This window comes from Hyperoodon ampullatus (genome assembly GCF_949752795.1).
Source record: "Hyperoodon ampullatus genome assembly, chromosome: 2".
NCBI classification, from domain to species: Eukaryota; Metazoa; Chordata; class Mammalia; order Artiodactyla; family Ziphiidae; genus Hyperoodon; species Hyperoodon ampullatus.
This window is the reverse complement of record NC_136915.1, coordinates 184340681-184367732: the sequence shown is the minus strand read 5'-3', so window position 1 is coordinate 184367732 and position 27052 is coordinate 184340681. Positions and strand designations below refer to the sequence as shown.

General features: G+C 38.1%; 1 protein-coding gene across 2 annotated transcripts in view; it reads right to left on the bottom strand.

The window, feature by feature from the left end:
* The window catches only part of USH2A (usherin), a gene marked incomplete at both ends in the record, with an annotated part of 756807 nt that overhangs the window by 254958 nt on the left and 474797 nt on the right, over window positions 1-27052 (bottom strand). For both annotated transcript variants that reach the window (XM_079697601.1, XM_079697602.1), the window contains 2 exons: window positions 9323-9465; window positions 10058-10208. In XM_079697601.1, coding sequence (XP_079553727.1) covers window positions 9323-9465; window positions 10058-10208 — 294 coding nt within the window. The remainder of the gene's footprint in view (window positions 1-9322; window positions 9466-10057; window positions 10209-27052) is intronic.

Below are 27052 nucleotides of genomic sequence, written 5' to 3'. Positions count from 1 at the left end.
TATTATATTGAGGCTTTACTGCTCTCTGGGTACAAGGAAGAACATGGTGCAATAACACAAATCTGGCTCAATCACTGATCAGTAACAGCTGTAATTCCAGAACATTTAGCATTCTTATAAACCACGGCCTGAAATCTATAAATTGCTACAACAGATCAAGAAAAATCCTATATCCCCCTTTTCTGCCCACAGCAATTTGGACGTTTATGTGATTTTTCTGTGAACGTTAGATTTTATGGAAAAATCTTTTAAAAAGATATACTTGGATTTAGTAATTGTTTAAAACAGCGTTGATTATGTGTGTGTGTGTGATTCAGTGTTATACCCAAGGTTTAAATTTTAAACGCAACCACTGCTTCGCAGAGCCAGTGACTACAATAATAGCTGATGATAGGAGCATATTTTCCACGACACGATCCACGTATTTGTCACCAACTGGACTGATGGTAGAATCATAATTACTTTTTGAGAGGAAAGCTGTTACAGTACATGAACCCTGAAATCAAGCCATTTTTGACAATTTGGTAATGCATCCTATTTGAAGAGAAAAATACTTAAAAGTACAGTGATCTCGATATGGATCACATTTTTCATTTTAGTCTGTTGTTAGCTTTCATTTTAAAGCTTTTGTCAAACCACTGTGACATTTCTTACTTTTGCTCTCTGGTACACAGTAGCGGTAGCAATTATTATATCAAAATAGGGATGAGGATCCTTTCTCATTTATACTTGTCATCTAGATTTGGCTCTTTCCTGAAGAAAAGCAAGCGCAAGTCTTGTAAGATATCAATGTTGTCTTGTAAAACGAAATCCTCTGAGATTGGGGTCCATAAAATCAATGGTGGAGAATCAAGCCTTTCAAGTCTAACCCTAACTCACCCTTCCCTGCTGAAAAAAGAATAATATATGCTTACAAATCAGAGTATTTTTCTATTAGGGTTTTCACTCGGGTCTTCCATAATTATTCCTCATCTGTGCATTGTCTCAAACTGTGAGCTTCTTCAGGGAAAAGTAACAACAATGATGCAGTTTGTTCTCTGTTTTGATGGGGATAAGCCTTTTATTTCTCTTGCCTACGATAATAGTCTTATCGGGAAACATCCAGGATAATGAACTGGCACTTCAAGCCTCCACAGAACACAGCCTTTCCTTAAAGATGATCTCTTATCTTGGGAAAGAAGAGATGTTTAATTTCAATTGCATGATCTTCCCCCCCCCACCCCGCTTAAAAGCCAGAATACATTTTATTAGCTTCCGGCTCTAGCTGAGTAGGCCCCCAGCACTTGCTGCAGGAAGGGTCCTTAAAGCACGCGACTCAGGAGAGGATGCCGAATGCAGCTTAATTAGCTGCTTTGGCTAAGGAAGTGTTAAAACCTGACTCTTGGCACGCTTTCAATTTAGTGCTTTAAAATGATAAGCCGAATCGTCTAATTCCATATACAAATCAACCGGCATGCTACTGCATGGCTGAAAGGGTCACCACAATTATGTAAAACATGAGTAATAACTATAATTGGGGTAGTTTGCTAATACAATAAAAAGCTCTGAACATGAGAAAAGTTATGCTCACAGCAGTAGCTATCACTTCTAAAGTAAGAATTCATGGATGAAATGACATGAAAAAGATGGTTATAAAATTTTAATGGAATGATAAAAGGCAAAAGTCAGCCTCTCAGCTGAATTCTTAAAATCCTTATATATCACAATCAGCTCCTTAACTGTAAAATCAATGTGGAGTATAACATGTTGTCAATGCGGCTGTCACTGGAGGGGAGACCGGCAACTATGACAGCCACACAGCTCAGCTGGCTAGTGATGAAAATACAACCGAACAGCCCTCTCCGTGGGTGTAATTGTTTAGAGAACTCCCCTCCTGGAGCGGGGAACGGGGAACATCCTTTCTGTTCAGATCACTGATTCATATTTCAAGCTGTTTCATTACAGCATTAATAACAGAAAGTCGTTTCATTTTGGCAAATGAAATTATCTTTTATGGGAAACGATTTCGCTCATCAGCTTAAAAAACTCAGCCCCAGCTTAAAAGAGAGTAATGAGATTGTTCACGGAGGGGTCTGCTTATTTATTTTTATACTCAGGGGTGTATATTGGGAAGGATGGGTGTGTTGGCACACGCGCGTGTGTGTGTGTGTGTGTGTGTGTGTGTGAATAAACGGTTTGAATGACTCACATCTGTAGTGTGTATATAACTTTTTTCAGTGGTTTTCTTGAGTCTTCTACAACTTGTTTGCTACTAGAGTTACCGAAGATTGCTCAGTTTTCCTGGTATGTTATTACCACCTTGAAGCAACTTTTTGCCACTCTAATTAAAAACTCACTCTGTTCAAAAGCTCTTTTTCAGCAATATTAACTCCATAAATGGATATCCTGTAAACCTGCCAATGAATTAAAAATCAAGGTGGCAAATATATGGATATATAATTATACATAGTATATACCCTATGCTAATTGTTCCTGTATCCTCTTGATATTCACTACTGAAATGTTAGCAGAAGAGTGGAGTGATAGATTCTATCCCATCTTTAACCATGAGTTTTTTTATCAATTTATTATTTATACCCCAACTACCTCCCCAAAAGATTTTTTGACAGCTCATAATAAAAGACTTAAGCAATAGGACAAATAAAATAATGATAAAGAATAATTAATCTCGTGATGATGAAGAGGGTACAATAGTTGTAACCCAAAACAAATATTAAGAATGTGCACCGCAGTCTGGCACAGATATGAACATTCAGCTTCTTGACAACTGATGAAATAGGAAAAGACCTGTGTAACATAGGCATCATTGCTTAATAAAAGAAACATCTGAAGAGTAGAAGGTCGTTGAAATTGAAAGGATATGATGTATAGTCTGCAAGTAGGTGAACCGATACTGGGCAACTATCTTCTCTCTTTCTCCTGAGACCAGGACAGCAGAGCAAGGCTAGGAAGAGTGTTCTGACTCCCAAGATTGGGACTTGTTGTATGGTGAATGGCTATGGATTCTTCCTTGAAAGTTTGGAACAGAAGATGAAATGTGTTGATGTGAGAATTCATGATGGCAGAAAAAAGTCCTAAAAGAACTAGAGGTTCCAAATTTGGAAGAGCAGTGGGCTTTCTGTTCCCAAAAGAGATTCAAGAGCTCAAGAGGGAAATTGAGGCCAGCTGGATAGTTTTCATTAATCAATCCATCCTTTCAAAGGATTTTCTATTGGTCACTTTCAGCTTCTGATCTTAGGATATAAAAATAAAAATGTAAAGATAATAAATATTTGTTTTTATAAATTCTGGGAATGCAAGGATTTGAGGGGTGGAATCTACGCAACAGGAAACAAAGTATGTCGGGACATACATACAGGGCCACTTCGCTCTCAAAATCAGCAGTTTACATTATTTACTTTGCATCATGGATCTTCCATTGTGGGTAAAATAGAGACCTGCACCACTGCTTGAAAGGATAAACATTCAGAAGTTAGTATTTAAAGCAATTAGGACATGTATTTGGAATAGAAAAGCAAAATCATCGTGCAGCACTACTGAAACTTACAGTTCACATTTCTTCATTCAATAAAATAAAATCTACTGTTACAGATCTGTGTCACCCTCATTTACAAATGCTTCTGGTTTTCTCTCACATAGAACACTCTTAAGATTCAGGTTGAGATTCAATTCTAAAGCACACTCATAAAAAGATCTCTACCATGCAATATTAGTTCTAAAATTTAAATACTCTTAAGGACACAAATATACTTACTGAATGACTGGAAAATCCTGCTCTAGAAGTATCTTGATCAACAGATCAAATTTCATACCACAATTCTACTTCCCCTCCCTGTCACAAGGACTCGGTGTTTTACTCATTACAGGTTGTGAGAATAAGAAGAAAACGTGTTTTCCTTCTGGAATTCTATTTCTATATATCTGTCGCCCTTCATTTTGAAATAGCACGTGGTTTTGGGCTAGCAGAGGTCTCTCTAATGAGAACATTCACTATCCTAGTCAAGACAGCTAATGTTGAATCACAGGGACAGCCAGCAGGCTGCCTCTGACCAAGGCAAAGAATGAGGATTGCCTTTGGGATTTCCTTCTCTTACAACTGCCTCTCATCCTCACCCTCCTTGGCTTATACTCAGAGGCTGGAACCACGGGCAGAACATCCTGCAAGCCGCCCTGCCTGTCTCATGTGTCAGTGGACGCCTCCTACAGCAATTGCTTTTCCCGCCTTTTTCTGAACCAATGATGAGGAAGTAAATTTGAAATCGGATATTGATGTGAACTCCACATAGAAATCATTCCCTATTTCCTCTCCTGGTGTTCTCATCCAGAAAGGCTTTCCTGACGCCCCATGTTGAGGGAAATGCTCTCCTCTGGGCTTGATCTCAGCTTTGAACACTCTAACTATGGTTTTACTCTATGTCTTTCTTGCCACCAGACAGTGGACGCCTCAAGTAAAGAAAACTGTCCTATTCATCCTTGTAACTTTCATGTCTCTTTCAGTCCCACCTACACGGCAGGTACCCAGTTAAGGTTTGCTTCGTTGTGTTTTCATGGATTTGCTTACATGAAACTCTTTTTCATCAGTCCATTAACAATTTGGGGTACTTGCTCTATATGAGACCCTCCACCAGGCACTGGAACTACAAAGATAAATGAGATGGAACCCTAGGTCCTGAGAAGTTACCATTCAGAAGGAGATATTGGGCTTCCGTGGTGGCGCAGTGGTTGGGGGTCCGCCTGCCGATGCAGGGGATGCGGGTTCATGCCCCGGTCTGGGAACACCCTGCATGCCGCGGAGCGGCTGGGCCCGTGAGCCATGGCCGCGGAGCCTGCGCGTCCGGAGCCTGTGCTCCACAACGGGAGAGGCCGCAGCAGTGAGAGGCCCGCGTACCGCAAAAAAAAAAAAAAAAAAAAGAAGGAGATATTGATGGTACACAAGTAAACACAAACCAAAATTCTAAGGTAGATGTGAGGAGGGAAGGCTTCACAGAGGAGGTGGCATATGAGCTGGGGCTTGATGGATGACTAGAATGTTGTCAGACAACAAACGAGGCAGAAATGTGCTCTGATACGGATTTCAATGAACATTGCAAGATCTTCCTCTTTTACTGCAGAAGAACAACTGTTGCCTTGTAAACTGCTATGAGAATCTTAAAGATGAATGAAAGGGGAAAACTGCTCAAAACTGCTAATGAGAAAAGTAAAAGAGGACCCAGATGCTATGATAATTTCCCTCATTGCTTCATCCTTTGCAATTTTAAGTACGGAAAAAATAACAGTAAAACCTAATACTATGAGTGAATACAATATGGTAATAGTACTGAAAATCTCACTGTGTAAGTAATAAGATACATCTTTCTATCTTTGAGCAGACTCCAGTCAAAACTCATCAACAATCAGTCTGTTAGCAAAATAATGAACACATAAAAAATTGTCTAAGTAAATCTACAGAATAAACTGTTCAAATCCCACAAATTTTATTTAGTAATGCCTCTTAGATTAATGGTTAAAAATACAAATGTGGAGTTTTTAACTACAAATTTAGTGAAATGATTCAACTTTTCGTCTTGAAAAGTATTTGACAACTAAATGGTCATCTCTAGAAGCAATCTGGATTTTCTGTTTTGCTTTGTTTTGAGGGTAGAGAAGTGATTTTTAGAAAAGAATCTCATTTTCAGTAGGTTGATCTAATCGTGTATACATATATGTTTGTTGTTAAAATGACTCAAAAAAAGAGATATTCCATATTTCAGTCTTGTTAGTTAAGAAAACTTGGGAGAAATCTGAATTTTATTAGTCTAGGGAAGCTACATTTTTCAAGAAAAGTGGGTTATCTCATATTTTACATAGGACAGGATGTTAGTAGGCAAAAGAGCACATGCACATTTAAGCTGAAGTTGAAGGAGACTTTCCCTTCCAGCCAGCTACCATTTTCACATGCCTATACCGCACGGAAAACAATTTTAAGCACACAAAAGAGAGGGACAAACAATAAAATCAGAAGAGATGGTTATTTCTGGTTAAAAGATATCAAAAAATTTCAGCTGATAGGTGAGTGTCTTCATGTTATTAATCCCATGCTCCCAAGTCTATCACAATCTTAATGCATTTTTGTAGGCTACAGACATTCCAGGTGCTTGGACTGCCAGCAGCTTGTTCAAGAAAAAAAAAAAAAAAAATCATGTGTTTGTATTTATCTGGCTGCAAATAATCGAACACTACACTGACCAAGTTGGCTGGAAAAAACATCTTTTATTAACACAAGTTTAACTGGATTTAAAATATTCATAGGAAATATGCATTATTATTATTTGGCATCAGCACGCTAGATTTTTAAAACTGCATGGAACTGGATATTGGTGGCCCACTGATGTAAATGACAAATTATTTGAAAAAAAAAAACTATTAAAATTCCTCACAGGGGGCTTCCCTGGTGGCGCAGTGGTTAAGAGTCTGCCTGCCAATGCAGAGGATGCGGGTTCGAGCCCTGGTCTGGGAAGATCCCACATGCCGTGGAGCAACTAGGCCCGTGAGCCACAACTACTGAGCTTGCGCGTCTGGAGCCTGTGCTCCGCAACAAGAGAGGCCGCGACAGTGAGAAGCCTGCATACCACGATGAAGAGTGGCCCCCGCTCGCTGCAACTAGAGAAAGCCCTCGCACAGAAACGAAGACCCAACACAGCCATAAATTAAATAAATAAATAAATAAGTAAATAAATAAGTAAATAAATAAGTAGATAAATTTTAAAAAATGGTAGGAAAATGATTACAGAAGAATGAAATATTAAAAAAAAAAATTCCTCACGGCCTTTTTCTCCGTCTATGAGAAACTCTCTTTGTACCCAAGCATTTGTTTCTCTGGCTCTAGGTACCTTCCTGCCTAGGTTTCTCTTTCTGCTCTCAGCTGGGTCACAGGCTTGATGAAAATCATGCTCTCGCAGTATCATATGAAAAATATTGCTATTGGTGACCCTTTTTTTTTTTGCACCAGAATGTTTCAAGGCTTTGGCTGATGCGGAAAGGTGCCTAGCGATGGCATGAAATTTAAATGTGGGCATGAGGTGACTTCTCTGTTTCATTCTGTAAGGTGATATGTCGAATTTCTACATTGGAAATTGCACTTCGCCAGTTGGGAGGTGGTGGTTAGGATCAAGTACAAAGTGTGATTCCGGCACGGAGCTGTCAGCATGGGTGGTTTTATAAGCAAGGCTTTGAAGCCTTGACAGAAAAACTGCTTGTGCCCAGTGCCAATCACTCAGTCTTTGTCAACTCAATTGCACATCCATTCAGAGATGGCATCCATCTCCACTGACACCCAAAATATATAGGACACTGTTATCATGTCTCAGGGGCGAGCATGCACTGGTAACTTAACCTGGAGGGGCAAACAGCCAGCCTTTGGCCCTTTGCTGATGTGTGTGACATCACATGTGAAGCAGAGGAAGAAGAAGTCATCTGTCTTGGTGAAAGGATTTCAATGAAAATGAAGACTGGGTTAATACCTGCTACAAAATCAAGTGTTACTAATTCTTAATGAAAGAAGATGAAGGGTTAACACTATTGCCTTTGAACCCAGGCCCTAAAAAATCACAAAGACAGCAGTGTCTCCATGCATGAATATTCTAACCACATTGAGTTTGTAAGACTTGTTTTATGGTAAGATGAGGCAGGAGAGAAATTTGCTCAACAGAGGATGCTGTACTAATTGGTACTTTACAATGTTTGGGAATTTATTTATGTAGGAGATCCTGACCCCTATTCAATAAAGATCACCCCGGAGGAAATCCAAGTGTTGCCCCCTCTCTATGGGAATAGAAATTGTGGTGCCAAAAAAAGGAGACATTTTCTCTCCTCTTCCAATGTGGCATTCTATGGAGCCATCACCACTGCAGTGGGTGAATAATTATTTTTAGTTAACCTCTACTGAGTGCCAAGCAAGTATGCTCTGTCTAAGGAGATTAGAAATTCATCTTCAGTTGTTTTTAAAACAAAATGTTTCTTTAAAAATCTATTTTGGGTGGGAGCTCTCTGGTTCATACATCTGTATACAGTTGGTGTTCATGTTGCCAGAGTCCCCAGAATGAATGTAACGTTCCCTCTAAAAGGGGTGTAGGTGCGTTGAGTGGTGCATAAATACTTTCTGGGCTTTGTGTGTCATTTATTGCACTCTGCTGATAATTTACTAAATGGTACCCTTGAGATGAAAGAACTGGATGTGTCCTTGTAAAGTACCAAACTTGCTCCCTGGGAGTAATTACAAATTGGGAGAAATGGATGAACTATTATATATTATTGTTCATATTTTTTTTAATGTAAGCATTAAGGAAGGTAGATAGGCCTGATTCCACCTCAGTTGATATCTTGTTCTCACTAAAATAATATAATTAAGGACACTGTAGACATAAAAGAATCAATTTCATATACAATTGATATTGTTTCAAATACCGTGCCTTTTGAGAGTAATATCCAGGCTTTTGAAAGTCACTTGGGTCCTCATTGAATATAGAGCCAGAATGGCAATTGGCCAACAGGGCAACATCTTCTAAGAAGTCTCTGATTAAAAGACTTGACAAGATTAACCCTAAAAACCTCATTGTTCAAAGATAGTGTCCTCCTTCACTCTGTGTAGCTTGATTTAATTTCTAACTTTTCTAAAAAATTATACTTCCATATATATACTTTTTAAGAAGTAATTTGTATAAAACTCAATATGATTACCATGCATTTATTTTCTCTATATAACTGAGTAAAAAACATATATATGCAAATAAACTCTTCCATGGAAAGCCAGAAAATTCTCTGTACTGGTTGAATAAGACAATCCCAATGTACTCTTTGTAATACATGCAGAATGATTGTTATCAGATTATACTCCTCTATTCTGGAGGCTGTCTTTCAGGTATGAGTAAAAGTACAATGGAATCTGTTTCCAGAAAAAAAGTATAATGACCTCTAAGTAACTTCATGAAGTAAGGTCCATATTCCGTGTTCTTCTGCAGAGAACACTTGTAATATTTGGTCATAGAGTAGAAAAGGATAACCTTTCTCCTTCAGGACACCTAGATGTACCCTGAAGGGCTGAGTGGGTCCATATCATAATTTATTGTGAATTACATATTCCTGTCTGTAGGCCTAAGCCTCCAACCCTCCAAGCCCCCATTTTTCTTCTTTCTGGAAACTTTGACTGTTCTTGTCCTGGAAAAGATTACTGTCCCTCAACATCAAGAAAACAGAGGAGGCTTATTTCTTTGTTTTGGAAAAACTGAAGACTTTAAGACTTCTTAATATAGAGAATATCTGGCTGTGTGTTTTTCAGACCACTTACTGTCCTCTGCGGTGATGAACAGAATCCAAGAACTATGTGCACTGCCAAATCCATTGGAGACCACCAACCGAAATTCATACTCTGTGTACGGTTGGAGATCTCTCACTTCATAGCTTAACGATGCAGAAGGACTGGAAAACAACCTATATGGGAAAGAAATGCTAAAATTAAGAAGCTTTAGACATTCAAAGGAATAAAAAACAAGTACAATCTTAAAGAATTTTCAGGGAATGTCAACATACCTCTCAGTGTTGCAATTTTCTGTCATCACGTGATATCCCTTTTAAAATAAGCAGTCCTTTGGCTAAGGGTTGTATTATTGCATTTATATGAGATGTAAATTCTAGTAGTAGCCTGGAGTGAATTCTAGTCCAGTACTGAGACTGATTGCCACATGGAATTTGTAGAATAAGTATTATAATTTTGTAGCCATAGTCAGACAGCAGATTTTGTGGGGTTCATGTGTGTGCCTGCTCTTGGCAATACATGTGCTCATGAAAAGTTAAGGGTGAAGGAATCTTACTTTAAGCCTCTATAAATGAAAAATTTGCAAAGCAAATAATGATCTCCTAGGGTGTTGCTTTTTGTTTGTTTGTTTGAACTTTGGAAAGGAGGCTTTCATTTGTTGCCAATAAGAACTGACCTATTGTTAAAAATTTAAGATATAGTGAATTTATGGCTACGTTGTAAAACCCAGGTGACTGTTAGAAGGGATGGATGAAGTAGAATGCTTACTCTAGAAACCAGTGGGTGGAGTTGCTGGGCCTCATCTGGAGTTGGTATCTGGGAGAGCCGGGGGCGTTGTTCCGAGCTGGTGTAGACCAGACAACCTGAAGACTGGTTGGAGTGGCAGATGAAAGCCTCGGAGGCAGCACGCCATCTGGAGCTGTCGAAAAACACAGATGAATTAGAGCAGAGAAAACTGTGGAGAACATATGCTGGATGGAATCGAAATGCTCCATATACTGGAAAAACTGTTCCTCAGGATCAACAACAATGTTAAACATGGTCCATTTAATTTAACATTTTCATTCTGGAACTACTGTACTTCCTTATTGTTCATTTCAACACAATTACATGAGTATTTTCATCTTAAAAGCCACCCCCCCCCAACAGCAAGACAGATGAGCAGGCAGCACATCCCCACCTGTACTTCTGTTTCTCTAATTGAAAACATGGAGGGGATTTAATGAAGCAAATATTAAAGTACCTTTTTAAGTTAACTCTTTGTTCAACAATCAAGCAACTGAACAGTGAAGGAGCCTGGATCTTTTATTTCTTCCATTGATGTCACCCATTGTTTCCTTAATCACACCACGACCATGAACACAACTGGATTTTTTTTTGAGGAAGGTTTATTAAAATTGTATTTTTCTACAAAGAAAGTAGAACATTCCAGCCTTAATTCTCACTTATGAAAATATAAAAACTAAGCTTCTTTCCTCATGTGTTTTATACAGTTGTTTGCCCCTTCTCACAGTGACGCTGCCTTTATTCAAATACGTTACAAGTTGGGGCATAGACTTTTTCTAGTCTAGTTGAATCTCTGGCAAATTCTTCCTGAAGTCAGCATACTTGCTTGATATAATCTGTTAGGGAAATCTATCTGCATAGTTGTAGAAGGCCTAAAAGAAATGAGTGAAGCCTATTCTATTAAGAAATTAAATTTAAAAAATGGACAAGAAGACTTTGGCTATTAAATAAATTTTTCCAACAGGTATAACTTGAATGAACCTCTCATATCAGAGTGTGTTCCAAAGCTAGTCAGAAACTTAAAAGCAAATTAAGCACAGTTCTGTGCCTTTGGGAAAATCACCAGGAAACTCTGAGCTTATGTTTCTTGTCTTTAAAAAGGGGATAGTATTTTGCCTTTTTAGGATTGATGTGAAGACCAGAGACAATGTAAATAAATCACCTTTTATTGGGTCCTGGTAATTATTAATTGTTAGCTATTGTTATTATACTGGACTAATCCGAACTTCCCTTAGCATAATTTAAGTACTACTATAATGCAATTTTTTTTTTTTAATGTTGAGCCTTCTTTTAATTTATTTATTTATTTTTATTTTTGGCTGTGTTGGCGCTTTGTTTCTGTGCAAGGGCTTTCTCTAGTTGTGGCAAGAAGGGGCCACTCTTCATTGTGGTGCGCGGGCCTCTCACTGTCGTGGCCTCTCTTGTTGCGGAGCACAGGCTCCAGACGCGCAGGCTCAGTAGTTGTGGCTCACGGGCCTAGTTGTTCTGCGGCATGTGGGATCTTCCCAGACCAGGGCTCGAACCCGTGTCCCCTGCCTTAGCAGGCAGACTCTCAACCACTGCGCCACCAGGGAAGCCTTATAATGCAATTTTTGATTATTGTAATACAAGTTCTTATTGACCAAGGATTACTAGAGGTCATTGCTGAAGGAGAAGAAGGAATCAAAACAATGAAAACAACTATCAGGATTCATTTTCAACTTCCATTTATACATAACGATGTAGTGAGTGACTTTTATATACCCTCCAATTTGGGAGAACTGGCTTATGAACCATGAGGCTAGTGAATGGCCATTGATGAGAATGGAAGAATTAGATTCCACGTCTCATCAGTCTGTTGTAAGGGTTCTGAATTCATCGATACTTCACTAACTTATTCAGTAAACATTTATTGAGCCTCTACTCTGTGCAAAGTAGTGTTCTTTGTGGGGAGGGTTAACAACACTGAGTCAACCCTCAGTTGACATGACCCCTGACCCTATGGAACTTATGTAATCGGAGAGAGTGTGTGATGAACAAATAGATACCAATGACCCTACCAGATGGCACTAAGTGCTCAGGTGAAGATTAAAGCAGGGTAAGTGGAGAGAAAGTGAAAAGGAGTGCAGATTTTAGTTATTACACATCAATTCAGATTAGACAGGAGAGCCATAGGAAGAACATGTCATTAGGTGACATTAGAGCAGAGACCTCAGTAACATAAGGAGGTGGTCATGAGAATGTCTACCTGAATGTGTACCTGCCATTTGGAGGAACAGCAATCTAGCCAAAGAGCAGGCAGGGCAAAGGCAGCGAGGAAGGGAAAGCACTGGCTGTGTGTAAGGAACAGTGGAAAGAAACCAGTGTGACTGAAACTAACTCAGGAGAGGAAGAAGAAGAGAGGAAAAGCTGGAGAGCTAGGCTCAGTCTAGATACCTCTAGAGCCTTCTTAGGGCTACACCTTGAAAGTCAAAGTAAAGGCTTTGGACCCCATTTTAAACGGGGTTGGGAGCCACGGCAGGGTCTTAATCAAGGAAATGTCATGATTCTAAACAAATAAAGGCCACTCTGGCTAAGTAAGAGTGACTTTCTAAGTTGAAGAGAGAGGGAATTATTTAACAAGCAAAAGCTTTTCTTTCTAAATTTTGGAAGTATAGTTTTAACATCTGTTACAACTCATCACAATTATTCCTCAATCACATTCATATAATTATACAGATTTGGTAATTATTGATCAGGGTAGATAAGCTAAGAGACAGAAACAACTGAACTAAAATAAAATGTCTACTCTGATTCCCTGTGAAAAAAAGCAATAAACAAATACAAATCTCTCTTTTTTTAAATTTACAATTAAAAAATTATATATTTTGGTTACTAAGTTGAAAAAAATTACATTTCTTATATAAATTTAAACATTTTAGGGAGCTAGATAATGTTAGTTTTCCAAAGGAGACTAGATTTAGGAGTTAGATAGCTAAAGTTTCAAATCTCATCCGCACCAATTCAGTTCACAAAATTCAAAGCTGATTACATTTTGGCAAGTTTTTAACCTCACTGATGTAAAGTCATTTCATTTATAAGTGTACGTCCAATAATACTGACTCTGTAGAGTTTTTAAAGAAGTTAAATTTGTAGCAATTAGCTAAAATGGTGCAAGGAGCACAGTTTACTTCTTGGTAAATTTTGGTGTGTGTACCCTTGTGAAGTCACAGATTTTTGTCCCAGGATGGTAATGTGTATATAGATAGACAGATAGATAGATATGTAGATAGATAGATAGATAGATAGATAGATCAAGGTATTAAGTTTTAGTGAAATTAATGAGTAAAATGAACAAAAGAATTTTTAAATAGAGTCACACTTAAAGAACCTGCAAATTGTTTTTCTTGGTGCAGGCACAGATTAATAAATTAAATGCTCATCAGTAAGAATAAATGCCAAAAGAATAGTTACCTGCTAATGAAAAATTAATCTGCATTTGATAATTTCTTTAAACATTTAAGCAATAATTTCATCGAGATTTCTTTATAATGGTACAACCTCTACATTAAACACTGGATCAAATATTCATAAACCATGAATTATGACAGTGTGGCTAACCAATTAAATATCTGAACTTGCAATAAATTAAAACTTCATATACTTCTTAATTTCAAATAGCCTTCAAGTTGCCTTCAAAAAGGCAAGATCAAGACTTTTTTTTAGAGTAACTAAATGTTTAGAGACAGTGAATACAAATTGTTAATCTTTTTATGAAAATTTTCCATAATAAAAATTATTTTTAGGTCATAGTAACTCAATTTAATAGAATATTTGTTCATGCAATAAGTTTAAAATATCTTAAAGAAAATTATTTTTAAATGTTATGATTTTTAGGGAAAATAAAAATGTTAAGGAAAATAAAAATGTGTTGTAGTAGGCCGCAGGTTTTAAGATACATATTTATTTCAACTTGCTATTAACTTTATGTCTTTCACATCCACATGTGGTAGGGAAACTGGATATAGTGTTTTACGACAAAATAAATTTTCAGAAAAATGTATAATCTTAATTTTACAATGTATAAATTACTCATTCCCTAAATTATAACCTTTCAGTTTGAATCGGGCTTGCGTTGTCAGAATACCACTTTACACACAAAAAGCTAAGTCAGGGAGGCATGGGGAGAAGGCTGGAAGCAGGGAAGTTACCTATTGCAGTCAACCAGGCTAGCAGATGACAGCAGCTTACATTCAAGTGCCAGCAGTGGAGATGGGGGCATTAGTTTGTGGTTCAGTTGACTGTGGCGTGTGTCACTGATAGACAATAAAGGAGTCAAAGGTGATGCCAATGTGTTTGGCCCAAGCACCCAGGTGACTGGCACCTGAGTGGAGAAATGGGATAGGGAGGGGATCAAGAGTTCTCTTTTGTCCACATTACATTTAAGAGGTTTATTACACAACTACAGTGGCTACACCAAGGACAAAGTTGCAGATGTGAGTCTGGATAGGAACTGTGGATCAATGTCCATGAGGTATTTCATGGCCGACATGTGATGAAATAAATGAGAGGGTGAGTGTAAATAGAGCGAATGTAGAAGAGGTCTGAGCAGTGAGGTCTGGGGTCCTCCAAAATTTTGAGGGGTTGGGGGAGGGGGAGGTCTCTGCAACAAAGGAGATTTACTTACGGGAGTGAGCACTGAGGTAGGGGAGAAGCTAAGAGAAGGGGCACTCTGGAAGCCAAGTGAAGAAAGCATCACCGAAAGGAAGGCCTGATCGACTCCATCAAATGTGCTGAGTTTAAGGAAGGAAGAGACTAAGAATTAAGCTTTGTCTTTGGCCAAGTGGACGTGACCCTGTCAAAAACAGATGCAGTTCAGTGGTGGGCATGGCAGTTTGATTTGGGAAAACTGAAAAGGGAATGAGAGGCAAGGGAATGAGAGGGAAGGCAATGAGTGGGTAGAGTGAGCGTAGAAGACTCCTGAGGGATTTTGTTCTAAAGGGGAGAAGAAAATGGGGAAACACTTAGAGAAGCTTCTGGTATCAGAGGAAGGCTTTCTAAACACTGGGAGAGGTTGCAGCGTTTGCATGCTTCTTGGAATGACCCAGAAGAGATTAGGGGAAATGATGATGTAGGAGAAGGAAGAATAATTAATTGCCAAAGCAAAGTCCTTGTGTGTCTGTGAGAGAGAGGCGAGCCAAGGCACGTGCCAACTGAATTGAGAGCTGGTGCACGTGGGCTGTCGAATAGAGCAGGGACAGCCCACCACTGTGCAGAAGTGAATACAGACCCAGGCTGCAGATGTAGAGTTAGGTAGATCTGGTGATGGGAAAACACCAAAGGTCTCTTCTGATGGCGTCCGTTTTCACAGTGAGCAAAATAAAAGCAAAGGCATCCACTCTGTGCCAAAGTGTGGGAGTGAACTGGTTGCTTGAACAGAGAAGAAATGGTATGAAGTAGTTCTCTCCGGTAGTGGAAATAGGACATACCTAGGAAAGGCAATAATGTGGCTATCCAGGGCCAGATACCCAGTCACTTAATTATAAATCTTTGGATTGAGGGACATTCGCTGCCAAAGACTTTTTAATTGATATTTTGTCTGTGAGTACCAATACATATAACCATGATGATTTCTTATTTGATATATATTCTTTCATTGATGTATAACAAATGCACACATATCAAAAGAGCCTGGGCAAAAAGTAATGTCCAAATTGCATATAATGTATAACATATAAAACCATGTCCCTCATTTGATTGTTTTTTGTCTAACGTTTCTGTCAAGGAATATAATATCACTGACAATCCAAATTCGGAATAAGAATCAGTTCTGATAAGTCATCAGCATGAAAAAAATTAGAGTTTTAAATATTTACACAAAAATCCTTCAAGTGTTAAAAACTGCATTACCATGTTGTCGGGAAAGAAAAAATGCCCAGAAGATGCTCCGTAATAATAATGATAAAGTATCTTGGATTCTCTTTTGAGTGATAACAAGAAAATTTGCTCCGTTAAATTGGTCACACTGCAATTATATAAAATCCCAAAATATTTCCAAACAAAGTGATCATCTTAAATTACTGACATATAACTATTCATTCTACATGCTTTCAGTAACACTGAATTCTGGCAACGTTTTTTCCCTTGCAGTTAACCCCTTTTATCCTAGACCTATTCCTCTGAGGGTCTTTAGCATCAAAGCAATAACTGGGAACCAGCCATAATTCCACCCGTGGTTTCTTAACACAAGAGCCATGTATCTATCAGCTTGATATACTGTCTCCAAGATGCTATGTTGCTCAAAAAGCTTCTCTCAAGTTTAATATGACCCTCACGAGGCAAGCACTCCACAACCTCGTGAATCAACACATCTTGTCCAGTAAATACTAATTCTACAAAGGCAACTGGGCTACCTCAATCTATAAATTCAAAGGAAGAGTGTTTTTACTAAAATTTCAAATTTAACCTTTTTTAGAAGGCAAAATGCATATAGAACATTAAGCAATAAATTAAATCACAGAGTAGACTAGTCTAGATGGCATAATCTATTGAATGTCTGATTGCATTAAACTTTTGTATGATGTACACTAGTAGACTCTTCCCTAAACAAACGAACAAAATGCCCCAAACATTTGCTCCATACAGGCTTATAGAACTCTAAAAAGCAAAAACAGAGGCTTTTTTTTTTTTCATGTGGCCAGTGACTACCAAAGCTATAGTGACCAGAAGAAGAAATTTGTGGGGAAAAAAATGAATTCACATATTTTGCATATTCACATTCAAATATGCTTCACATACACACCAATGTCTCAGGACAGCCCACCAACTTGTTACTACTACAGTGTGATTTGGGGGTGTATGAGTGTGCATTTCAAAATACTGGAATAAAATGCTGCATTAAGGTATCAAAGAAGTCTATAGTGTTTTGTATTCACACCTGTAATAAAGGATATTGAATGCCACTCTGCACAAGGTTCTTTGCTGGGGGTAGGGAAAGGGAAGAATAAATAGAAAGGGGGATTAGATCACCAACTTTTTATTTAACAGAGAGACAAGACATGAGTCAAACAACACAGAATGTGTACAGAGCATAAAAGAGGTGTAAGTGCTTCAGGAGTTTTAGAAGTTAGAAATTCACAACCAGATACGCACTGGACCTTGGCTTTCAGAGGAACAGACACGGTCATGGGGCATTGTTAAGTAGCTCACGTGGAGTCACCATGTCCTCAGGCTAATTCCAGTGCCCAAGACTCCCATCACCTCTGCTCGTGCTCATTCCAAGCAGATGTCATGCTTTCTACTGGTTTCACTTAAAATCTGACTTCGGCCCAGCTCACACTACTCTCTCATTTCAGAGATGAGATGGTTGGCATCCTCATCTAGGTTTCCCTGTTAACATAAGAGAAACCATGGCCTTTCATCTATCTGCATCCTGGCTGCATTGCTGAATAGCCTGGCACATAGTCAAAAATCCCTGGATTACACATTTTCCTCTCGTTTTCTGAAATAGCTACATATGAGCAAGGATTTTAAATTCTAGTTTCCAGAATGGAAAATTAAAGTTCAGACACATCTATTGAGTCGCTGAGTCATAAACAAATTGAAAACAGAAGGCAAGACTCCATTTCCCGTCACTAAACCATATGTCATTAAAAAAGATATTAATTATGAGGAATATGCAGATGTGCTAACAAATGGACAGTCAACCTTGAGCACAAGGATGTACAAACAGAGCAGCATCGAACAGTGACAAGTAGGTTAAAATAGATTTAATGTTAGCGAAAGAGACTCTCCTAAGAGTTAACTTTTGGAACACATACGGTGTGCCAGGTTCTTTAACATGATTATTTCCGATCCTCAGAATTACAGGACAAAATTGTAGTGTTATCTCTCTGTAGTATTAGATAAAGCATTTGAGGTTCAGAGGGCTCTTATTTTATCTCAAATCACAAAACTGGTTATACTGGCAGAGTGAGGATTTAAACTGGGACTGGTTAAGTTCAAGGGCAGTGCTCTTAATTTTATACCACAAAACAGCATGTTATAGTAGGTGATTTATAAGAGAGAATAAACATTAAGCACATTAAATAAATATTTAAAAAACCCATTTACACTATTAAACACATTCGTTTTCGTAAATGTTGGATTTATTTTCTGTCCAAGTCATATTCTTCCATAGTACTTTCTGGTCTTATTTCTTTATCATAGCATCTCATTATCTATGAGGAACTTCACACAGAACTACTAGTATGAAGTTGCTAGTTCTCAAGAACGACTCAAAGCCCACAGAAATTCAACGAAATGCGAAATGGAGAGGTCTTTACATTAGTAAGACAAATAGATTTTTGAAAATTAAACGTTATCTAGAGGCATGTCATGGAAGTGATCTTTGACCACAGAATGGTCAAAGCATTTTAAATTTGGAGGGCAGATAGCTTAAACACTACCAAGTCTAACTTCCCACCAGATAAAGGATTCTTGCCTAAAACATCCTAAACAAGTGACATTCAGGTGTCTGTTCATTACCAGTGATAGGAAAATAGTTGCTCTGTAAGTCACCCCATTATATTATTGTTCTTCTTGTTGGTTAGTTCTTTCTGAGGGAGAGCTAAAAACTATATTATTTCCATAAAACTTAGGCTGAATATAATCTTTTGCCCATATCGAGACCTTCTGAGAGCAAAACAGGGAACTGTAAATAACCAACATGGGTGAATTGAGCTGCAGTGGGCATGAATTGGGGCCATCTTGGGCTGTGGGTACATGTGGTTGTTCGTGCTAATGACACTGAACTCTTTGGGACCTTGTCTGAGTCACGCTGATCCCCGAGAACAAGCCATCACTACCGTTAGGGATAGAACTTCAGGCAATTTTAACCAGTCGTCCCCTTTTCCAATAAATGTCCCCATTTCCGGTTAAACATCTCTGCTCCCTCTAACGAGTTTCATATAAGAGGATTCCTCAACCACTATCTAGCCTTGTTACCTGTTTTGGATGTGTTCCATTTTGATAATATCCTTTCAAACCATCAAGCCTTATACCTAAACTAAACCCTCCCTGTGCACTCTGACGAGGGCAGGACACAGGCATACTCTGACTTTCCTTCCTTCAAGTGACATGGCTGAAACCTCAGAGACCATCTGAATGTTGGCCTGCTTAATATTGGAGTTCATCACTGTCATTCAGATTGGCTATGTGGTTGATTCAAAATGGTCTTTGGATAGCTAAAGATGCGAAATCAATGATTTTTCAAAGGACACATAGAATCTCGGAGGAATATTACTAAAGAAGCAAAGTATTTAAGTAGATATCATAGTGCCTAGGACAGTGCTTTGTATATGAAAGACGTCCTGTAAAAATGGGCCAATATCACCGATGAACATAGATGCAAAAATCCTCAACAAAATATGAGCAAACAGAATCCAACAGCACGTTAAAAGGATCATACACCATAATCAAGTGGGGTTTATTCCAGGAATGCAAGGATTCTTCAATATATGCAAATCAATCAACGTGATACACCATATTAACAAACTGAAGGAAAAAAAACATATGATCATCTCAATAGATGCAGAGAAAGCTTCTGACAAAAGTCAACACCCATTTATGATAAAAAAAAAACCCTGCAGAAAGTAGGCATAGAGGGAACTTTCCTCAACATAATAAAGGCCATATATGACAAACAAGCCAACATCGTCCTCAATGGTGAAAAACTGAAACCATTTCCACTAAGATCAGGAACAAGACAAGGTTGCCCACTCTCACCACTATTATTCAACGTAGTTTTGGAAGTTTTAGCCACAGCAATCAGAGAAGAAAAGGAAATAAAAGGAATCCAAATCGGAAAAGAAGAAGTAAAGCTGTCACTCTTTGCAGATGACATGATACAATACATAGAGAATCCTAAAGATGCTACCAGAAAACTACTAGAACTAATCAATGAATTTGGTAAAGTAGCAGGATACAAAATTAATGCACAGAAATCTCTGGCATTCCTGTACACTAATGATGAAAAATCTGAAAGTGAAATCAAGAAAACACTCCCATTTACCATTGCAACAAAAAGAATAAAATATCTAGGAATAAACCTACCTAAGGAGACAAAAGATCTGTATGCAGAAAATTATCAGACACTGATGAAAGAAATTAAAGATGATACAAATAGATGGAGAGATATACCATGTTCCTGGATTGGAAGAATCAACATTGTGAAAATGACTCTACTACCCAAAGCAATCTACAGATTCAATGCAATCCCTATCAAACTACCACTGGCATTTTTCACAGAACTAGAACAAAAAATTTCACAATTTGTATGGAAACACAAAAGACCCTGAATAGCTAAAGCAATCTTGAGAACGAAAAAAGGAGCTGGAGGAATCAGGCTCCCTGACTTCAGACTATACTACAAAGCTACAGTAATCAAGACAGTATGGTACTGGCACAAAAACAGAAAGATAGATCAATGGAACAGGATAGAAAGCCCAGAGATAAACCCACGCACATATGGCCACCTTATCTTTGATAAAGGAGGCAGGAATGTACAGTGGAGAAAGGACAGCCTCTTCAATAAGTGGTGCTGGGAACACTGGACAGGGACATGTATAAGTATGAGATTAGATCACTCCCTAACACCATACACAAAAATAAGCTCAAAATGGATTAAAGACCTAAATGTAAGGCCAGAAACTATCAAACTCTTAGAGGAAAACATAGGCAGAACACTCTATGACATAAATCACAGCAGGATCCTTTTTGACCCACCTCCTAGAGAAATGGAAATAAAAACAAAAATAAACAAATGGGATCTAATGAAACTTCAAAGCTTTTGCACAGCAAAGGAAACCATAAACAAGACCAAAAGACAACCCTCAGAATGGGAGAAAATATTTGCAAATGAAGCAACTGACAAAGGATTAATCTCCAAAATTTATAAGCAGCTCATGCAGCTCAATAGCAAAAAAACAAACAACCCAATCCAAAAATGGGCAGAAGCCCTAAATAGACATTTCTCCAAAGAAGATATACAGACTGCCAACAAACACATGAAAGAATGTGCAACATCATTAATCATTAGAGAAATGCAAATCAAAACTACAATGAGATATCATCTCACACCAGTCAGAATGGCCATCATCAAAAAATCTACAAACAATAAATGCTGGAGAGGGTGTGGAGAAAAGCGAACTCTCTTGCACTGCTGGTGGGAATGTGAATTGGTACAGCCACTATGGAGAACAGTATGGAGGTTCCTTAAAAAACTAAAAATAGAACTACCATATGACCCAGCAATCCCACTACTGGGCATATACCCTGAGAAAACCATAATTCAATAAGAGTCATGTACCAAAATGTTCACTGCAGCTCTATTCACAATAGCCCGGAGATGGAAACAACCTAAGTGTCCATCATCCGATGAATGGATAAAGAAGATGTGGCACATATATACAATGGAATATTACTCAGCCATAAAAAGAAACGAAATTGAGCTATCTGTAATGAGGTGGATAGACCTAGAGTCTGTCATACAGAGTGAAGTCAGTCAGAAAGAGGAAGACAAATACCGTATGGTAACACATATATATGGAATTTAAGAAAAAAAAAAGTCATGAAGAACCTAGGGGTAAAACGGGAATAAAGACACAGACTTACTTGAGAATGGACTTGAGGATATGGGGAGGGGAAGGGTAAGCTGTGACAAAGCGAGAGAGAGGCATGGACATATATACACTACCGAACGGTAAGGTAGATAGCTAGTGGGAAGCAGCCGCATAGTACAGCGAGATCAGCTCCATGCTCTGTGACCCACTGGAGAGGTGGGATAGGGAGGGTGGGAGGGAGGGAGATGCAAGAAGGAAGGGATATGGGAACGAATGTATATGTATAACTGATTCACTTTGTTATAAAGCAGAAACTAATACACCATTGTGAAGCAATTATATTCCAATAAAGTTGTAAAAAAAAAAAAGTAAGGTTTTAAATAAATAAACAAATAAAGGTGAAATTAAAAAAAAAAAAGGCAACTACTTCTATGCCAGACACTGTCCTATGCTCTGGGAATATAGTGATGAACAAATTAAAACAGTTTTATTAAGGAGAGAGAGACAATGGAAAAGAAATAGAATCATTTCTTTTCTCCCCCCACTTTTTATGAGTTCTTTTTTTTCCCCCAGCTTTATCGAGGTATAATTGACAAATAAAACTGTATATTTAAAGTATACGGTGGGATGAATTGACAGATGTAGACACTGTGAAGTGATTAACACAAACAAGTTAATTAACACATCCATCACCTCACAGTTACCTTTTGTGTGTGTGTGTGTGGTGAGAACATTTTAGCAAATAAGAAGTAGTTCTAATGTAAGGGATTGGGAGTGATGAGGGAGGAGGTGAGGGCAAAGCTGATACTTTAGGTGGGGTAGTGGGGGAGATTATATTTGAGCTGAGACTTATGAATCACAGGGGGACGCACATCTCAGGCTGGCCCAAGACAGGGGCACGCTTGGCCTGAGCCTTGAAGGCGGTGTGCCTTGAGCACAGCGAGCGAGGCAGAAACTGGGAGGAAAAATGTACAGAGGATTTGGTGATGGAACAGAGGTGGGGATGCAGAGGGAGAAAGAAGCCTGGATCCTAAATTTCAGGTCAGAGTGACTAACTACGATGAGATCGTTTTCTGAGATGGGTCTACTGGGGAGGAGTGTTTGGTACGCACTGCATTCATTTGACCTTATAATTGGACCATGAATTAGAAGGTGTGAGTATTGCATTACTTTTACACTTCCTTGTGATTGCTCTAAGTGCCAGGCTGGGACTCAGTCATGGGTACTTTGATTTAAAACTCCATCTTTTTTCTTGTTTACCATGCAGCCTCCTGAGAACCCACTTCCTGGTTCACGGATGGTAACTTCTTGCTGTGTCTTCACATGGTGGAAGGGGGCAAGGGTGCTTTTGGGGGCCTCTTTTATAAGGGTACCAATCCCATTCATGAGGACCCCACCCTCATGACTTCCCAAGGTCCCACCTCCTAACACCATCACATTGGGGTATAAGGTTTCAACTTATGAACTTGAGGATGACACAAACATTCAGACCATAGCAGATTAAGTGACTTGCACAAGTGCATATAGTTAATAAGTGGTTGAACTGCTGTTTGAATCTAGCAACTTGTCTCCAAAACCCAAACTCCTAACTGTTATTTTAAGCAATGCCTTTTAAAGTGACTCAGTAAGCCAGAATCTTGCCCTTACTCACACGCACAAAAGGGTTTTGCCTCCTTTCCCTGATTCTTCCCCATCTGTCCTCAGGAGTCCAAAGAACCAATTCTGAGTGTGGGTATTGCTTTGAGGAGTGGAGAAATCTTACATCTAGGAGGTTTGGAATGAAGACATTTTTGAAGCTTTTTTTTTTTTTTAATGATTATGTCACTTAAATCTTGAGGAGGCTTATTTGAGGATAGAGATTTGGAAAAATTGCCTGTGTCTTCCTTAGTCTATCTCAGTTTCTCAAGGATTTTTTTCCCTCTCTTTTCAAAGTACCTTTGGCTCTCAGATCTCCCAGAAAGGTCTCCAGAGAAAAATAGAAAAACAAGATGCTTAGCAAGGGCTACAGGTTTTATGGATCCAAGTTAAAGAAATGATGACATTTTTCTCAAGGTTGTCACCAGGGTCATAGAGAAGTATTTAGGACAAAAGCCCTGTCTAGAAAGCATGTGCATAAAATAAAAATTTTGTAAAAAACCCATCATTTACCTCTTAGCCCAGTGACAAAACATTATGGAGTATGTCGTTGAATAAAGCCTGAAGATGGTACTTTTATCTTTGGTCTTTCGCTGACTCTTTTGAGTCTACATTTCTGAGGGAAACCCAAAACCTCATCAACATTTTACTGGTGTGAGACTACCTCAATCAAAATTGGTGCAAATATTTGTCAAAAGTTACACAAAACCCAATTGGCAGATCTCACGTGGCTCCAGTAACTGTTTTTCATGAAATGAAACATTATCCCCAAGTTCACTAAGAATGCTTTATTTAGAATGGAAAAGAAGCAGGAATATTCTCAGTTACAGTTTATAATAAGAGTAATATAGAAAGGGACAGCAAGGGTGAGTCAAGGGCACCAGAATAAAAAGACACCACTGAATACTAATTGCTATTGACCATTTTGAGAAATGAAAGATTCCACTTCATATTAGCATCCATAGAACTAAGGCAATATACCTCTACCTTCATTTTTCTTTGTGGTTTAAGGTTAAAGAATTGCTTAAGATTACTCTGCAAGACAGTTTCAGTGAATTTGTTAACCAGGAAACCTCAGACAGACCGAAGTCATCCTCCGTTAATTTTGAAATACCCCAAAGCTGCAGCTCACTGTGCTCAGAGAAAAATACGGACTTTGAATTTCATTAGATACATTATTTGTTCAACTGGGAGTGGAACTGTCTCTTTGTCAGACTAATTAGAGGCCCTAACGGTGGTGGTCATAATGTCCAAAAGTTTTTTGTTGTTGTTGTTCCATCTCAAGCCACCAACCAGATTTTATTCTTTTTCCCTGGAGAGACTTCCTAGATTTAGACACTCTATTTAAGCCTTTGCTTTTGACATTTGAGTTCCTTTTAGTATTCCTAAGAGTATTTCTTAGTCTTCCTATGATTTTGAACACCATCATACTCATCCAAATTAGTTTCCAGGCAGCACAGATTAAATTATTTTTCCCTGAAAATCTGATTACTTGGGCCCTTTGTGTAGAGGATTGGTTATAAAGGTCATTTTAACAATGGGATTGGACCTAATATTCCAGTTGATTAATTAATTACTCAAATAATAACTAGATCTAGCCTTAAAACACTCAGATTATATATTGGGCCTCCCTTACCTCAATGGGCCATTAATTTCACATTCTCTATTAGGAAGACTAAAACAATAGTCATCAGCAGGATAAAAAATGTTGAGACTTCTAAGAACTGATTTCAGATCATAAATAGTAGAGTTAGAATCAGAATCTGAGAATATAAAACGATGCTCATTTGACCACAATCATGATCAATAACTATGTGTAACAGTTTATGTGATTAAAATCCATAATCAGGCTATTAGTGAGTTATTTGTTTCTAGTAATTTAGCCACACAAGTGCTAAATTGTATAGCGCTGGTATCAGAAAGTATATGGAATTAATACCAAGGAATTTTGTCAGTTTTAGGTTTATATACCTGGGGAATTCAGAAGTAGAAAATACATGTATTAATATTAATAACACTTCTTTAATGTATATGTAGCACAAATTACAATACCTACTTTTGAAGACTAGCATGGTAATCAAAACATAGCTTTGCCTAGAAGAAGAAAGCATAGATCATCCCCAATTCCCAAGAATCTTCAATTAGTAATTTCAAAAATGATTATTGGGTATATTGCATAAACATGACAGGATCCTCCTTCACCTTAAAAGTTTAACTCAAATGTTTCCTTTACTTCAGGAATCAGTAGCCATTAAAAAGGGGGTGCTAGTTTGTTGCCACCCATCCTGGTCACATATGGTTGGAGGATATACCTTTGCAAAGTAATATACAATTACTATGTGACCAGCATTGTATTATATTCTTTGCATGCATTTATCATACATAATTCCCTCAGTGTCAAACTTATGAGGTACTTAATACCATTTCTCCCGCTTTATGGCAAGAAAAAAATGAGGCAAAGCATATATGATTGTATAACTTAATTTCTTAATTTGAACCCAATCTGGCTGATTTTAGAATCCATCCTCTTAATCATGAGGGTAATTTGCTTGTGTGTGAGTGTGTATATGTGTGTAGGAATTACAGATAAACAGAGGAGATAAAGACTATGGTACTTTTGTGTGTATCATTTTTATCTTGTATCCAATTTTTTTTCCCTTCAGGCAACTTCTAATCTCATATTTTCTCAGGAACTAAGAATTGGCAAATGTTACTTTTGAATTTTTCTTCTAAGCAAGGAAGGATTGACAAAAAGAGAAAAGTTAACTTCAGATTATCAAGAATGTTAACTTCAGATTATCAAGAATGTTTCACCGGACACATGTATTTAAATTTTAAAGATTTAAATACATTTGTATTTAAATACATTAAATACAAATGTATTTAAAATTTAGAGATTTTAGCCTAGCCAGCATCAATTCACTGATTCTGCAGTAAGGACTGTTTGGCCATGTCACCAACAGACAGAATAGCAGAAATAACTGTATGTTTTATTAAAAACCTATTTTTGTCTCTCTCTCTTTTTTTTTATCTTAAACTCTAATTTAGTTGTTGTTCCCTTAGGTACAAAGTACACAGTTCATAATTCATTTGATACAAAATGTCAGTTTAGATTCTTGCCTGTCTTTGATACATGAGAAAAAACATGTACATTTCAATTTCCTCAATGCCAGAAATACCAGGAACAACCCCCCGCTGTGCGTCTCTGAGACCTCTGTGTTAAATTAAACATCAAGATCCCGAAACTGTGGGGAAGGAGATTTCCAAGACAGAGAGTGCAAATACATGAGACAAAGGGAGACAGCTAATGCCTTTCCTATCAGTGGCGTGATATCTCCCAGAGAGCATCTTTGATTCTCAAATTAGTCCTCACTTATAATTTAATATACCACAACCCGTCTGCTGTTTCCTTCCATGTGGCTTTCAGAGGCGATGGTTGGAATCATCAAGGAAAATAAATGTTTCGATGTTTGGAGCTTGGTTTAATTTTCAACCTAACTAGTGATAGTTTATGTATATTTTGTGCTTATTATGTGTCACGCTTTCTATTCTTTAAAAAAATAGTCAGGCACTTACTTCTATGCCAGCTGATATTCCCAGGGCACACACATCCTTTCCCCCTTAACCAAAACCCACTGAGGATGGTTATGTGATGACAAAATCACTTTTCAGATGAACAAATTGAGGCCTAGAGAGGAGATAACTTTCCCGGGGTCACGTGATCAATAAATGAACATGCTGGGGATGGTGGGTGGTGGTGAAGTTCAAAGTCAGATAGTCTGAC